Below are 14247 nucleotides of genomic sequence, written 5' to 3'. Positions count from 1 at the left end.
TGACCCGCATACTGCCGGAGCGCATACGGCTGGAGCGCATACTTCCTCCTTTGATGACCTGTCATCAAAGGAGGAAGTATGTTTGTTTGTTTAAAAAATTGGGGCACCGCGGATAAACACACTTACACAAATGCTTATTTATAATGATCAATATGTATCATCATATTTAATGTAACAAATACATTTTATAAAAACATTCTAGGCGGCCACCTAAAAAACAAGTAACAACAATACAATAAATCAATCTATTATAAGCAAAGAATAATTCATTAAGAATACATGTGGGATATGGCGTAGTGTGTTCCACTTTAAAAGATTTTTGTGCCCCTTGTCCAGTGCTCAGAAACTCATATGTTTTATAAAAAGTTCACTATAGCTGTCAGCAGTATAAATGATTGCAGTCTTGTGTTTGCTGACAATAAAAGGCAATCTCCACCTTAGGAAAACATATATATATATGCTGTGTCACTGTTTAATACAATGTAGATTGCGGAGGTGTTTATAGACGTGCGATCTCACCTACTGTCACTGAGGACTTCGCAGGGCCCTGTAGGGTGATACAGGACAGTGTGCAGGGTGACTATAGAAATATCCAGAACTCATACATCAGCCAGTCACAGAAGGAAACCCCGTACTCAGAGGAGCTGCAGGAATTCTGTACTGGATACACAGCTCTGTTTTGTACGACCATGTTTCCCCAACAAGAAGACCAACCCCGATAATAATCCCTACCCTTATTTCTGCACAACGGTCCAAGATAATCCCTACCCTGGAAATAAGCCCCAGCTAAATCCCCATTTTGCCCAGTCCCTGTGCTAAACTACAATGCTTCCACCCCCCCCCCCCCCTGCATGAAATGGATGCTGCTGTTAAAGATTTAGCCCTGGCCCCTGGCAGCCCTGGTACCGCTGAAGCCTCTGCTGGTATCAGCGGTCCCAGGGATGCATTGCGCATGTGACATCACCGCGCACCTCAAGGATTGAGCGGCATCTGTACACAGGCGGGAGCGAAGTGACTGAGCGGCAGCGGAGGGAAAGCTGATTGGCTGAAAAATGTGGAAGAAAAGGAAAGCGGCAATTGTGCTCAAAATGTAAGGGGATTGAGGGGCATGATGGGGATAAAAGCAGGACTGAGGGGCCTGATAGGGATAAAAGCAGGACTGAGGGGCATGATGAGGATAAAAGCAGGACTGAGGGGCATGATGGGGATAAAAGCAGGACTGGGGGAGCGTTGATGGATGGTAATTTGAGCCCCAGCAGTTTTCAGTACTCAGACATCACCAGACCAGAAGTTACGCTGACCATCGAGAAGAAGTTAAAAATATGTTCTTTATTGTGCTTACAGTCCTCATATTTATGCTATAAAATACTGTTCCCCCACTCCCATAAAGGAGGGCTTATTACAAAAACATACATATTCATATACAACACACCCCTAAGGTGGGGTTAACAATTAAAACTTTGGTTCAACGTAGGGAAACGTAGGAAAACGTGGTATCTCTTACATCATAATAGGAGTGAACCTCTATAGACTGGGAGTAGTTTCTATATTACGCTAACTATTGCAGTCAACTCCCATAGAATGTATGGATCCTTCTAGAAACCTTGCCTTATAAGGGAATGTATATTCTTCTCCCCCAACGTGTCTATTGGAATGTGATTCTGTAGTCGTGGCTTGTACTCCACATCTGGTTTGAATCTATATTAATTGGTGTTCTTAGCAAATATAGAGACATATAGAGAACATACATTCATATTAACTGTTTTAACTACTTGAGGATAGAACCATACATTTGTTCTAATTCTTATAACACATAATCCTTAATACTTTGTACTTAAAGGAAACTTCAGCTTATATAGACAATATAGTATTTAGTAAGATTCACTCTATCAATGTTAATTAAAATAAGCCCTATGTTGTGTTTTGGAACAAAAACAAATTACTACATTGTCTTATCGGGGAAACACGGTGTAGCCACAGCATCAGCAGAACAGGAGCTGCTGAGTGGGACCAGTGGGCAGCAGCAGCTCAGGGTCACTGTCCTCATACAGAGGCACTGCACCCCTCCAAAGATGGCTGCCGTCTGGTTGGAGACAGATGCTAGAGGTGCTCCAGAACCTCTAACTTCTGACAGGGGAGTGACCAGTGGTACTTGGAAATGCAGATTCCTCGAGCTCTTTCACACAGTGCACATCCCCAGACAACGAGCATGTGACAGTCCCTGGGCAACGAGCTCCCCTGGCAATATGCATGTATTCTCCCTGGTCAATGAGCATGTAACCACCTGCCAACCAGCCTGTAACTTCCCCTGAGCATGTAATGGTATATGGTCACTAGGCTGACAAGAGGAAGGTAGACAGTCATTAGTTCAACCACTGCATGTCAACATGCATGAAGGTTGACATGACTGAAGGTCAGCATAGGATTAGGTCAAAATAGTCATTAGGTCGACAAGGTCAGTAGGTCGACATGGGGTTTTTCACTTTTTTTGAGCTGACAGGCGGTATTTCATGTCCTACCATCCACTAGGGCAAGGTTGGAAAATAAAATATTGTGCCGAGCAAAGCGATTCATGCGAGGGGATGTGATGCACTTTTTTATGTCCATGTTGACTGTGTCAACATACGGGACAAAATAGTGAAAAACCCCATGTCAACCTTTTGACTGTGGACCTTGTGCATGTCGACCTAATGCCTGTGTCGATGTAACCCATGTCGACCTTGATGCATGTCAACCTTCAGTGGTCGAACTTCCTCTTGTGAAACCTATGACCCATACCCCATGTAACCCTTGGCAATGAGCATGTAACTCCTGGCATCTAAAAATAAACCCCTGGCAATAAGCATGCAATGTCTGGCAACGAGCCTGTAACTCCCGTCAAAGAGCATGTAGGAAAGCAGCAGTTATGTGGCATAAAATGTAAGTGCAATAAGCATTTTGGTGTAATAGGCATTACAGTGTGTGGCATAATGTGTAATCCTGGTGTAGTGTGTCTAAGGAGCTTTACCTGGTGTAGTGTGTGTGTTGTAATGTGACTTGGTACTAATAAGTGGCAATGCCACTTCCCCGGAAGCCACACCCTACGTTTTTGCCTACATATGGGCCCTTATTCAGATCCGATCGCAGTACAAATTTGTTCTCAAAATGGGCAAAGACATGTACACTGCAGGTGGGGCAGATGTAACATGGCAGAGAGTTAGATTTATGTGAGTTATTTTGTATCTGTGCAGGGTAAATACTGGCTACATTATTTTTACACTGCAATTTAGATTTCAGTTTCAACACACCCTAGACCAGGGGTGGGGAACCTTTTTTGTGCCAAGGGCCGTTTGTATGGGGAAAAAATCCTTCGGGGGCCGTATGTAAAAATGTCTCTTACAAATTGTCCTGCTGCAGCCGTCCCACACTCCAGCGGCTGCCACTGAATAGGACTGACAGTCTCCGGCTGCTGTTGATTAAGAGGAATCTCGCGAGAACTACCGACCTCTCGCGAGAATTCCCCTGTACTTGACTCCCGGCAAAGCTGCCAGGCGGGGGGGAAGGCCACTCAGACTGGCTACGGGGGCCGCATACGGCCCCCGGGCCTGAGGTTCCCCACCCCTGCCCTAGACAAATTGAACTGTCTCTGCACATGTTACATCTGCCCCACCAGCAGTGCACATGGTTTTGCCCATTTTGAGAATAAATTTGTACTGCGATCAGATCTAAATAAGGACAATAGTCAAAATGGTAAGGAAGGTTAGCCAAAATCGCCCAGTGTTACGAGGGCTTGCGATACCGATGTGCGTTCGGTATTGCAACTAAAAAATAAGGAATTTGGTACTCACCGATAATTCCCTTTCTCCAAGGCAGCAGGGGACACTGCAGTCTTCATGTATGGGATAGAGTTGGTGTACTGGAGGAGTCGGCACTTTAAGAAAGTTTAATTGTGGCTGGCTCCTCCCCCCTCTATCCCCACCAGACCTCAGTCTTAGAAAAACTGTGACCGTGAGGACGAGGTAATAGGGCAGAAAGACCGATAGGAGGAGGAGAATGCTAAAAGCTATAGACAGGTAACACAAGTTATCCATCAAACAGACAAAGAAACAAAAACAATATTAATATAGATATACAATTCAACACTATTATTGTGTATAACTGACATGACCCAAAACCTTACATGCCTTAATATGATAACGTTCAGTCAAAACTAACGTAAAGTGTAACATGGCAGGAAGACTAGCGCTGGGAGGGCGTGCAGTGTCCCCTGCTGCCTTGGAGAAAGGGAATTATCGGTGAGTACCAAATTCCTTATTTCTCCCTCGGCCAGCAGGGGACACTGCAGTCTTCACGTATGGGAATAATACCAAAGCACTACTCCTGGGTGGGAGAGCGCTGGGATTCCTGCAGAACTGCTCTGCCAAAGGACGCCTCTGACCTGGCAAAGGTGTCAGAACCCGACCAGGTGACCGCCCTGCATACTTGAGATAGGGAGGCCCCTCTTGCTAAGGCCCAAGAAGTGCTTACTGATCTGGTAGAGTGTGTGGTAATTCCCGCTGGAACACCTCGATTTGAATTAAGGTAGGCTGCTTTAATGGTCAGACAATTCCAGCGCGCCAAAGTCTGCTTGGACGCAGGCCACCCCTTGCGATCAGCAGCATAGAGGATGAAAAGACTGTCTGTTTTCCTAAAAGGTGCAGTCTTGGCTAGGTAAATACGCAGAGCCCTCACTGCATCCAAAGATGCAGAGTCTTCTTTGAAAACCGGGATAACAATAGGCTGGTTTAGATGAAAGGCGGAAACCACCTTGGGGAGAAAAGACCGATTGGTCCTCAATTCAGCTCTGTCGTTATGAATGATAAGAAAAGGGGAACGACAGGATAAGGCCCCTAATTCTGAAACCCTTCGAGCAGAGGCCAATGCTAGAAGCATAAGTGTTTTCCATGTGATGTGTTTTAGATCTACTAAATCCAGAGGTTCAAAAATGTCTGACTGCAGAAAACTGAGAACCAAAGACAAGTCCCAAGGTTCAGTGGGCGATACAAAAGGAGGTTGAAGTCTCAACGCCCCTTTTAGGAAGGTTTGTACTTCCGGTATGACAGCTAACCGGCGGTGGAAGAAAACCGATAGTGCTGATAATTGTACCTTTAGCGAGGCCAAACGCAATCCTTTCTCCAGACCTACTTGGAGGAATTCTAACAATCTGGACAACTTAAAAACTGCTTTAGGAAAACCATATGTAACTCTTCCAAATTCTGTGATAATGGGCTGCAGTTACACTTTTCCGAGCATGGAGCATCGTTGGTATAACCTTTGAAGGAATGCCCCTCCTTTTTAGCAATTCGGCTTCAACAGCCAAGCCGTTAAATGTAGATGACGTAAGCTTGGGTAGACGAATGGTCCCTGCTGGAGTAGGTCTGGTCGTTGTGGTAGTGGCCAAGGTGGTTCTACCAGCAGGCGCCTGAGGTCGGAGTACCACGACCTCCTTGGCCAGTCCGGGGCTATTAAGATTACAGATGTGTTTTCCCTCTTTATCTTTTTTAGAACTCATGGAAGAAGCGGGAATGGTGGAAATACGTACACCAGGCTGTAGTTCCACGGTATCGACATGGCGTCTACTGCCACTGCTGCTGGGTCCAGGGACCTGGCACAGTAAACCGGAATCTGATGATTCAGTCTGGAGGCCATTAAGTCTATTTGGGGACTCCCCCATCGCAGGGTCAGCTGGTGGAAGACCTCCGGATGGAGAGCCCACTCCTCCGGGTGAAAGTCTTGGCGACTGAGGTAGTTTGCTTGCCAATTCTCTACCCCCGGTATGAAGATTGCCGAGAAGTTTGAGGCATGAGCTTCCGCCCATTCCAGAATTGGGCGGACCTCCCGCATGGCAGCTCTGCTCCTGGTGCCTCCCTGGCGATTTATATAAGCGACTGCCGTCGCATTGTCCGACTGAATCCTGATTTGACGCCCCCGCAGAATGCTGTGGGCCTGTAACAGAGCCAGTCTGATGGCTCTCAATTCTAAGATGTTGATGGGGAGTCTTGCCTCTTGCGGCGACCACCTTCCCTGGAAGGTGTGGTCTAAAGTTACCACCCCCCAGCCCCAGAGACTGGCATCTGTTGTAACTATGGTCCATGCACAAGGACTGAAGCTGCGCCCTTGAAGCAGATGAGGTGTGTGGAGCCACCACAGAAGAGACAAGCGAGCCTTCTGCGAGAGAGTAATTCTCTTGTGAATCTGAAGGTGTGATCCCGACCATTGTAATAACAGATTCTCTTGAAAAGTTTGAGAGTGGAATCGGCCGTAGGGCAGAGCTTCGAACGAAGCCACCATTAGTCCTAACAGCCGGGTACACAGGTGGGCCGAGACCCTCCAGGCCTGTAAGACCTGTCTCACTCTTGTTTGTAACGTCCTTATTTTGTCCATTGGTAAAAAGACTCTTTCCTCGACTGTGTCTAGGATAAGACCGAGAAATTGCAGCCTCTGCGACGGATTGAGTTGTGATTTTTTTAAGTTCACTATCCACCCATTTTTTACCAGAAAACTGCAAGTTTGGATAGCATCCGCTACCAACTGTTCTTGACTTTGCGATTTCAGGAGAAGATCGTCCAGGTATGGGATGATGGTTATACCCTGGAGACGAAGAGCTGTTATTGTGTGTGATTTGTGCGATGTAGTATTTACACTGTATATCTTTATATATTTTTATTTTTGTTTATATATATTTTTTTATTTTTATGTGGATGTATTTTATATCCTAAGTTTTTACAGGTTGTGGCCACATACCATATGTACATTTAATATTGTATAATAAATTTATTTGATTATTAACTATTAGTGTTTCCCCTTGCGCAGTTTTTTTCCATTTTCTGTTATCATGCATGCCATTACTTTTGTAAACACCCGAGGGGCGGAAGAAAGGCCGAAGGGGATTCCTCTGAATTGGAAATGGCGGTCTTGTATCGCAAATCTGAGGAACCTCTGATGTGGTTCCCAAACTGGGATATGAAGGTACGCGTCCTTTATGTCTAAGGAAAGGAGAAATTCTCCTTTTTCCAAAGACGCCACTACAGAACGGATTGACTCCATTTTGAATTTGTGGTAATACACAAATTTGTTTAAAGTGTTTTAAATTTAGGATTGGGCGGACAGAACCGTCCGGTTTTGGCACTACAAAAATGCTTGAGTAATACCCCGTGCCTTGCTGTTGAGGTGGAACAGGGATTATTACTCCTGACGAGAGAAGGGTCTGGATGGCTCCACATAGAGCCAATCTTGCCTCTGCGGAAGATGGGAGTCCTATTGGGAAGAACGTTTTTGGAGGCGGAGTGGTAAACTCCAGCTTGTAACCCTGCGAGACTATCTGAAGTACCCATGCATCCTTGCAATGTGTTTTCCACGTCTCTGCAAAAAGTAACAGTCTGGCGCCCACCTTGGGGTCCCCCAAGTGAGCGGGAAGCCAGTCATGCCACTGACTTGTCAGTGGGCTTGGTGTCTCTATGAGAGGTGGTGGCAGTGGCCTGTGCAGGTCTGCCTCGACCTCTGCGGCCCCTGAAGGAGGAGAAACCACCTCTTGAACGGCCCCTGAATCCTGAACTACCTCGAAAGGAACGAAAAGTAGGGTTAACAAACTGCCTTTTTGGCGCAGGAGCCGAGGAGGGGAGGAATGCAGATTTCCCCCCAGTGGCCTGAGAAATAAGCTTGTCAAGTTCCGGGCCAAACAGGGTATCTCCCAAGTATGGGAGCGCCTCTACAGCTTTTTTGATCTCTGGCTCCGCCTGCCAGGATCTAAGCCAAACAGTGCGTCTAGCCAGGACGGCTGAAGCTGAGGCCTTTGCCGCTAGGATAGACACATCAGATGCTGCTTCCCCTACATACGTGGAAGCGTCTCTGATGCACTTTGCTAAAACTAATAGCTCATCTCTAGGTGTATTTTGTTCCAGACCCCTAATTAGATCGCCCGCCCAATTTTCCATCGCTCTGGCCACCCAAGAGGAGGCGAGGGCTGGGCGCAAAATCACCCCTACTGTAGTGTAAATGTTCTTTAAAGAACAATCCAGGCGCCTGTCTGGCGCTTCTTTCAGAGATACAGCCCCCGGAATGGGAAGAGTAGTCTTCTATGAGAGGCGGGACAAAGATCAGGGGTGGGAGGAGTCTCCCATTTTGCCCTGGATTCCGCCGAAAAGGGGTATAAAGAGTTGAATCTTTTTGACATCTGAAATTTTTTGTCAGGGGTTTTCCAGACTTTAAAAAGAGGATTGTCCAATTCCTCTGAGTCTGGAAAAGTTATAGTTTGCCTCTGCAATGTTAAGGGTAGAACGAATCTCCCTTATAAGCCCCTCCACGCCCTGGGCGTCCTGATCATCTGCTACAGGGTCCTGATAAGGATCGTCAGCATTAACATCAATATCATCTAAATGTGCCTGTGCATCGTCAGAGACAAATAAAACAGAGGCAACCTTTCTTTTTACCGGTCCCGGTGAAGAGGGCCTTGCCTGTGTGGAGGGTAATATAGCCTGCTGTATAGAATCAACAGTAGAAGAGAGTTGTGTCAATTGAGATTGAAAAACCTCTCTTCCCCTCTTAGATGCTGCTAATTCAGCTGTGAGGTTAGTTAGAACAGTCTGCAATGTATCAGGTATCTGATTTGGTGGCTTTATGAGCACAGGGGGCTGAGACCCAGGTGATTGTATGAGCACAGGCACCTGTGTAACAGCGTAGCATGTCTCACAAAGGGATACTCCCTTTTTGTGTTGGGTATACTGATCCCTGCAGTTTTTGCAGGTGTATACCTTTTGAGCTGCCTTGGAAGAGGTAGCCTTTCCTGCCATAGTACACTGTAGTATTAAACAGACAGTAATGCAGATATACTGTAGACACCCAAACACACCGGCAGACAAACTATCACCCACAGGACAGGATGAAGAAGTCTGAGGCCTGGCTTCAACAGAGAGAGAGGAGCCACTTCCCTCCCAATTGATATTTCAGATAACTGAAATAACAAACAGTAATAACCCCCTTATGACTCACAGTATCCCTGTGATCTCCGGGGAGAGCGCTGAGCGGTGCAAGCAGGGACTGGTGAAACAGGTCTGCAGGCGTAGTATTGGAGAGATGCTGGAGCTGAGTAGCGGTGTGAGCAATGGCGCCCACCGTGAGGAGAGATAAGCTCCGCCCCCCACACGCGTGTGCTTTTTCACGCCGCTCCCGGGCGGTACATTTTGAAAAGCCTCAGCCCTCCTTGTCAACGCTGCGAGCACTGCGTGCTGCAGAGTGACACACTCTCTCTCTCGGCCAGCACGCTCCGACTGGCCGCCCCCTTGAATGGCGCACAGCGCCGCTTACCCAAAGGTAGCCTTCCTGGAGTGCGGGGGAGAGCCCTGGACCCGTAATGCTAAGCCGCGTGCAGATGCGGCGGGTCCCCTGAGCGGCTGCTCAGGTGGCTTGGGTACCGGAGGAAGCACTGCGTGCAGTGTCGACCGGACCCCTCCAGGATCCCACGTAGCAGGCATTCGTGCCTGTGTCGTTTTGTAGTAAAATAAAAAAAAAATTAATAATAAAAAAGTAAACTTGGGTCTCCCTAGGATGACCCTGCCCAGGAGACCGACTCCTCCAGGCACTTTTTCTAAGACTGAGGTCTGGTGGGGATAGAGGGGGGAGGAGCCAGCCACAATTAAACTTTCTTAAAGTGCCGACTCCTCCAGTACACCAACTCTATCCCACACGTGAAGACTGCAGTGTCCCCTGCTGGCGGAGGGAGAAATAGAGGCTTCATTCTGATCTGCTCAGTAAGATACGAAGCTCACAGCTTACCGAGCAGTTGTTGTGCCGCACCGCCGTATCCCCTCACAACTATGCAAGGCAATGTGTTATGAACACACCTCCCCTCACATGTGCCCACTGCTGGAGAAATCATTTGATGGACCTGACCATTGAATGATTTCTCCAGGACTCGCAAATATGTCAGTGGGAATGCCCAGCATTTGTAAAGGAACACTGGTCCTTCTCATGTCGGAGTGCTGCCACCACACCCGTCCTCCCCCCGCCCCTGTGTGAGCATCACGGCACAGAAGCCCTGCACAGAGCACAACCATCTGCTGTCCCCCGTGCAAATGCATGGGGGACCGAAAGTATAAGAATAAGAATGAGGACCATATTATGCAGCACAATGTATTTCTATTATATCCCAGGAGCCCAGGAGGGCCATGCTGCACCTTCCCTCCGCCACGGGTGTTTGTCACCGGTTGGCTGATGCCGCGTCCAATTAAAATGCCGCACCGGCTGGTGAGCCAATAAGAGCTTGTGTACCGGCAGCTGCTCTGATTGGCTAACGAAGAGATGGGGAACCTTCGGTACTCCAGATGTTGTTGAATTATACATTCCAGCATGCCCTGTAACAGTTTTAGCATGACCAAATAGAGTAGAAGGACAACAGCTGGAGGGCAAAAGGTTTCCCATCCCTGGGCTAATGGTAAACAAGCTCTGAGTGGCTCAAAAGCCAGTGTAGCATTTTAACTGGCGGCTGGCATTCTGCATTGAAAAAACAGGCAGCACAGCAGAGAGAGTCGAGGAGGGGGGGGGGGGGGGGTTGCTGGCCCTTCCAGAGCCCAGGGCCCTGGACAACAGTACCCACAGCCCGCGTCTGTTGGCAGCCCTGCAATATATTACAGAGCTCAGTACCGGCATCAGCAGAACAGCTTTATATTACAGAGCTCAGTACCGGCACCAGCAGAACAGCTGTATATTACAGAGCTCAGCACTGCCACCAGCAGACCAGCTGTATATTACAGAGCTCAGTACCAGCATCAGCAAAACAGTTGTATATTACAGAGCTCAGTACCAGCATCAACAGAACAGCTGTATATTACAGAGCTCAGGACCGGCACCAGCAGAACCAGCTGTATATTACAGAGCTCAGTACCGGCACCAGCAGAACAGCTGTATATTACAGAGCTCAGTACCGGCATCAGCAGAACAGCTGTATATTACAGAGCCCAGTACCGGCATCAGCAGAACAGCTGTATATTACAGAGCTCAGTACCGGTGCCAGCAGACCAGCTTATTATTACAGAGCTCAGTAGCGGCACCAGCAGAACAGCTGTATATTACAGAGCTCAGTACCGGCATCAGCAAAACAGCTTTATATTACAGAGCTCAGTACCGGTACCAGCAGAACAGCTGTATATTACAGAGCTCAGTACCGGCACAAGCAGACCAGCTGTATATTACAGAGCTCAGTACCAGCACCAGCAGAAAAGCTGTATATTACAGAGCTCAGTACCGGCACCAGCAGAACAGCTGTATATTACAGAGCTCAGTACCGGCACCAGCAGAACAGCTGTATATTACAGAGCATAGTATTGGCACCAGCAGTACAGCTGTATATTACAGAGCTCAGTACTGCCACCAGCAGAACATCTGTATATTACAGAGCTCAGTACCGGTACATGCAGACCAGCTGTATATTACAGAGCTCACCGGCACCAGCAGAACAGCTGTATATTACAGAACTCAGTACCGGTGCCAGCAGACCAGCTGTATATTACAGAGCTCAGTACCGGCACCAGCAGAACAGCTGTATATTACAGAGCTCAGTACCGGTGCCAGCAGACCAGCTGTATATTACAGAGCTCAGTACCGGCACCAGCAGAACAGCTGTATATTACAGAGCTCAGTACCGGCACCAACAGAACATCTGTATATTACAGAGCTTAGTTCCGGCACCAGCAGAAGAGCTGTATATTACAGGGCTCAGTACCATCACCAGCAGAAGAGCTGTATATTACAGAGCTCAATACCACTACCAGTAGAATCGATATATTCGCACACACTCCTATTGACGATTTCAAGGGCTGTAATAGACAGCTGATTGTCCTTTAAATTGATCCTTAAATGGATTTGGGGAATTATAAATGTCAGTGGCTTACTCAGAGTATTTATAAATGATTAACCGACCTCAGATCCTTTGAGATTTGAACAGCCGAGAGAAATATTCAGTTGTGCTGTGTATATTCAACAGACAGCTCCAGCACCCCTGTCAGCGGTCGCCGCCTGTTGACAACCCGCTGATGAGATGTTTCACAGGGGGCGAGCCGTCCGTCTCCGGCAAACAGCGCGGATGGAAGTTTGCTGTACTGCCGGGAATCACAGAAGTCAGAACACAGTGCAAACACTCACCCAGGTTGCGGTGGCTTGAATTACCGGTCAGACGCCGGCTGCTTGTTGAAGATAGCAACACACTGGGGTGGTCACTCTGGAACGGCTTGGAGATTTTTAAGGCAGGTTGAGGTAGATTGTTAAGCGGTTGCTCTGAGTCGGCTACACGGAGTGCCAGCTGGTAAAATCCCTTGACGCGTTTCTCCGCTATGTGGGTAAGCAGCAGTTTCCTCAGAAGGTACCTCTGAGAAGACTCCTCTGATGTTGGACAAGCTCGGACTTATGGGAAAAACATTTGCTGCAGTCAGAACATTTATATGGTTTCTCTCCTGTGTGACTCCTCTGATGTTGGACAAGCTTTGACTTGTCGGAATAACATTTGCTGCATTCAGAACATTCATATGGTCTCTCCCCTGTGTGACTCCTCTGATGTAGGACAAGATGTGACTGCTGGGAAAAACATTTGCTGCATTCAGAACATTTATATGGCTTCTCTCCTGTGTGACTCCTCTGATGTCGGACAAGATGTGACTTCCGGGGAAAACATTTGCTGCATTCAGAACATTTATATGGTTTCTCTCCTGTGTGACTCCTCTGATGTTGGACAAGCTGTGACTGCCGGGGAAAACATTTGCTACATTCAGAACATTTATATGGTTTCTCTCCTGTGTGACTCCTCTGATGTTGGACAAGATCTGACTTCTGGGAAAAACATTTGCTGCATTCAGAACATTTATATGGTTTCTCTCCTGTGTGACTCCTCTGATGTTGGACAAGATGTGACTGCCGGGGAAAACATTTGCTACATTCAGAACATTTATATGGTTTCTCTCCTGTGTGATTCCTCTGATGTCGGACAAGCTCTGACTTCTGGAAAAAACATTTGCTGCATTCCGAACATTTATATGGTTTCTCTCCTGTGTGATTGCTCTGATGTAGGACAAGATGTGACTTCTGGGAAAAACATTTGCTGCATTCAGAACATGTAAATGGTTTCTCTCCTGTGTGACTCCTCAGATGTCGGACAAGATATGACTTCTGGGGAAAACATTTGCTGCATTCAGAACATTTATATGGCTTCTCTCCTGTGTGACTCCTCTGATGTAGGACAATATTTGACTTATGGGAAAAACATTTGCTGCATTCAGAACATTTATATGGTTTCTCTCCTGTGTGACTCCTCAGATGTATGAGAAGCTGTGATTTATATGTAAAGCCTTTGTCACACTCAGAGCACACATGTGGTCTCTCCCCTGTGAGACTCATCATGTACGAGATAAGAAAAATTAATTGTTGAATGTTTCTTCTATCCACAAAATAAAGTCACTTTAATCCTCCAGGTGTAAGAAGAAATTATGACTTTGGTTGGCTGGATCAGAGAACAACGTCCCCTTGAGCAGGATTTGGACTCAAAATATAAGAAGATGTTGTACAATCGTCCTGTAAGACAGGTAAAATGTAAAAGGTTAACATACTGTAGTACAAGTGTGATGTCAGGGTTATATTGTGTAAGGAACATTTCTATATAGAACACATATCAGTCGTGGGCCATTGTTTTATATTTCTGTATGTTGCCAAATGGCTGGGACTATTTGCTGTCAGATGCACAGCACAGATCTCGCTACCTTACTACAGCAGATACCAGTTAGGAGTGTGCACCCGGACATTTTATGGGTTTAGTGCTTTGGCTCTGGATTGGTTTTAACAGAGATAGAAAAAATACTGATCCCTCAGTGTTATTGCAATAACTCAGCCCAGGGTAACACAAAAATAAGCCTTAACCAAAAAAGCTCAATTTGAAATGTGAAACAGAGAAAAATGGTGATACCCACTGGCGAAGAATTACATAACATGAATAAACTTACACAATATCAATTTTCAGATATTTTGGTCTCTAAATTTGATTGATATATCCCTCTAAAAATAGAGCTCAAAGAAAGACACATAGGGCAACATTGTAACCATAAATGGATAATTATTTAATTTCAATGATCCACTCACAAAGTTGAAAGAAATTTGCGCATATCAAAGTAGGGATTCCTCCCACCAATCAATGGAACTTCCTCCTTTAGTCCTAGGGCTCAATAGTAGTAAAGTGCAAATAAGTTTGGTTTA

At 46.6% G+C, this 14247-nt stretch overlaps 1 protein-coding gene across 3 annotated transcripts in view; it reads right to left on the bottom strand.

Moving 5' to 3' along the window:
* The window catches only part of LOC146075911 (uncharacterized), a 106014-nt gene that overhangs the window by 40391 nt on the left and 51376 nt on the right, over nt 1–14247 (bottom strand). The window contains exon 3 of one of the 3 annotated variants that reach the window (XR_014473660.1): nt 12154–13572. Coding sequence is in view for 1 of the 3 variants with exons in the window: in XM_083185600.1 (XP_083041726.1) it covers nt 12364–13401 (1038 nt within the window). In the remaining 2 variants the exon portion in view is untranslated. Of the gene's footprint in view, nt 1–1314; nt 13573–14247 lie in introns of those variants that run through there. The other 2 variants (XM_083185600.1, XR_014473658.1) reach the window with 2 other exon arrangements.

Source organism: Crinia signifera, chromosome 4 (genome assembly GCF_055691185.1).
Source record: "Crinia signifera chromosome 4, ASM5569118v1, whole genome shotgun sequence".
NCBI classification, from domain to species: Eukaryota; Metazoa; Chordata; class Amphibia; order Anura; family Myobatrachidae; genus Crinia; species Crinia signifera.
This window is presented reverse-complemented; position numbering and strand designations above follow the sequence as displayed.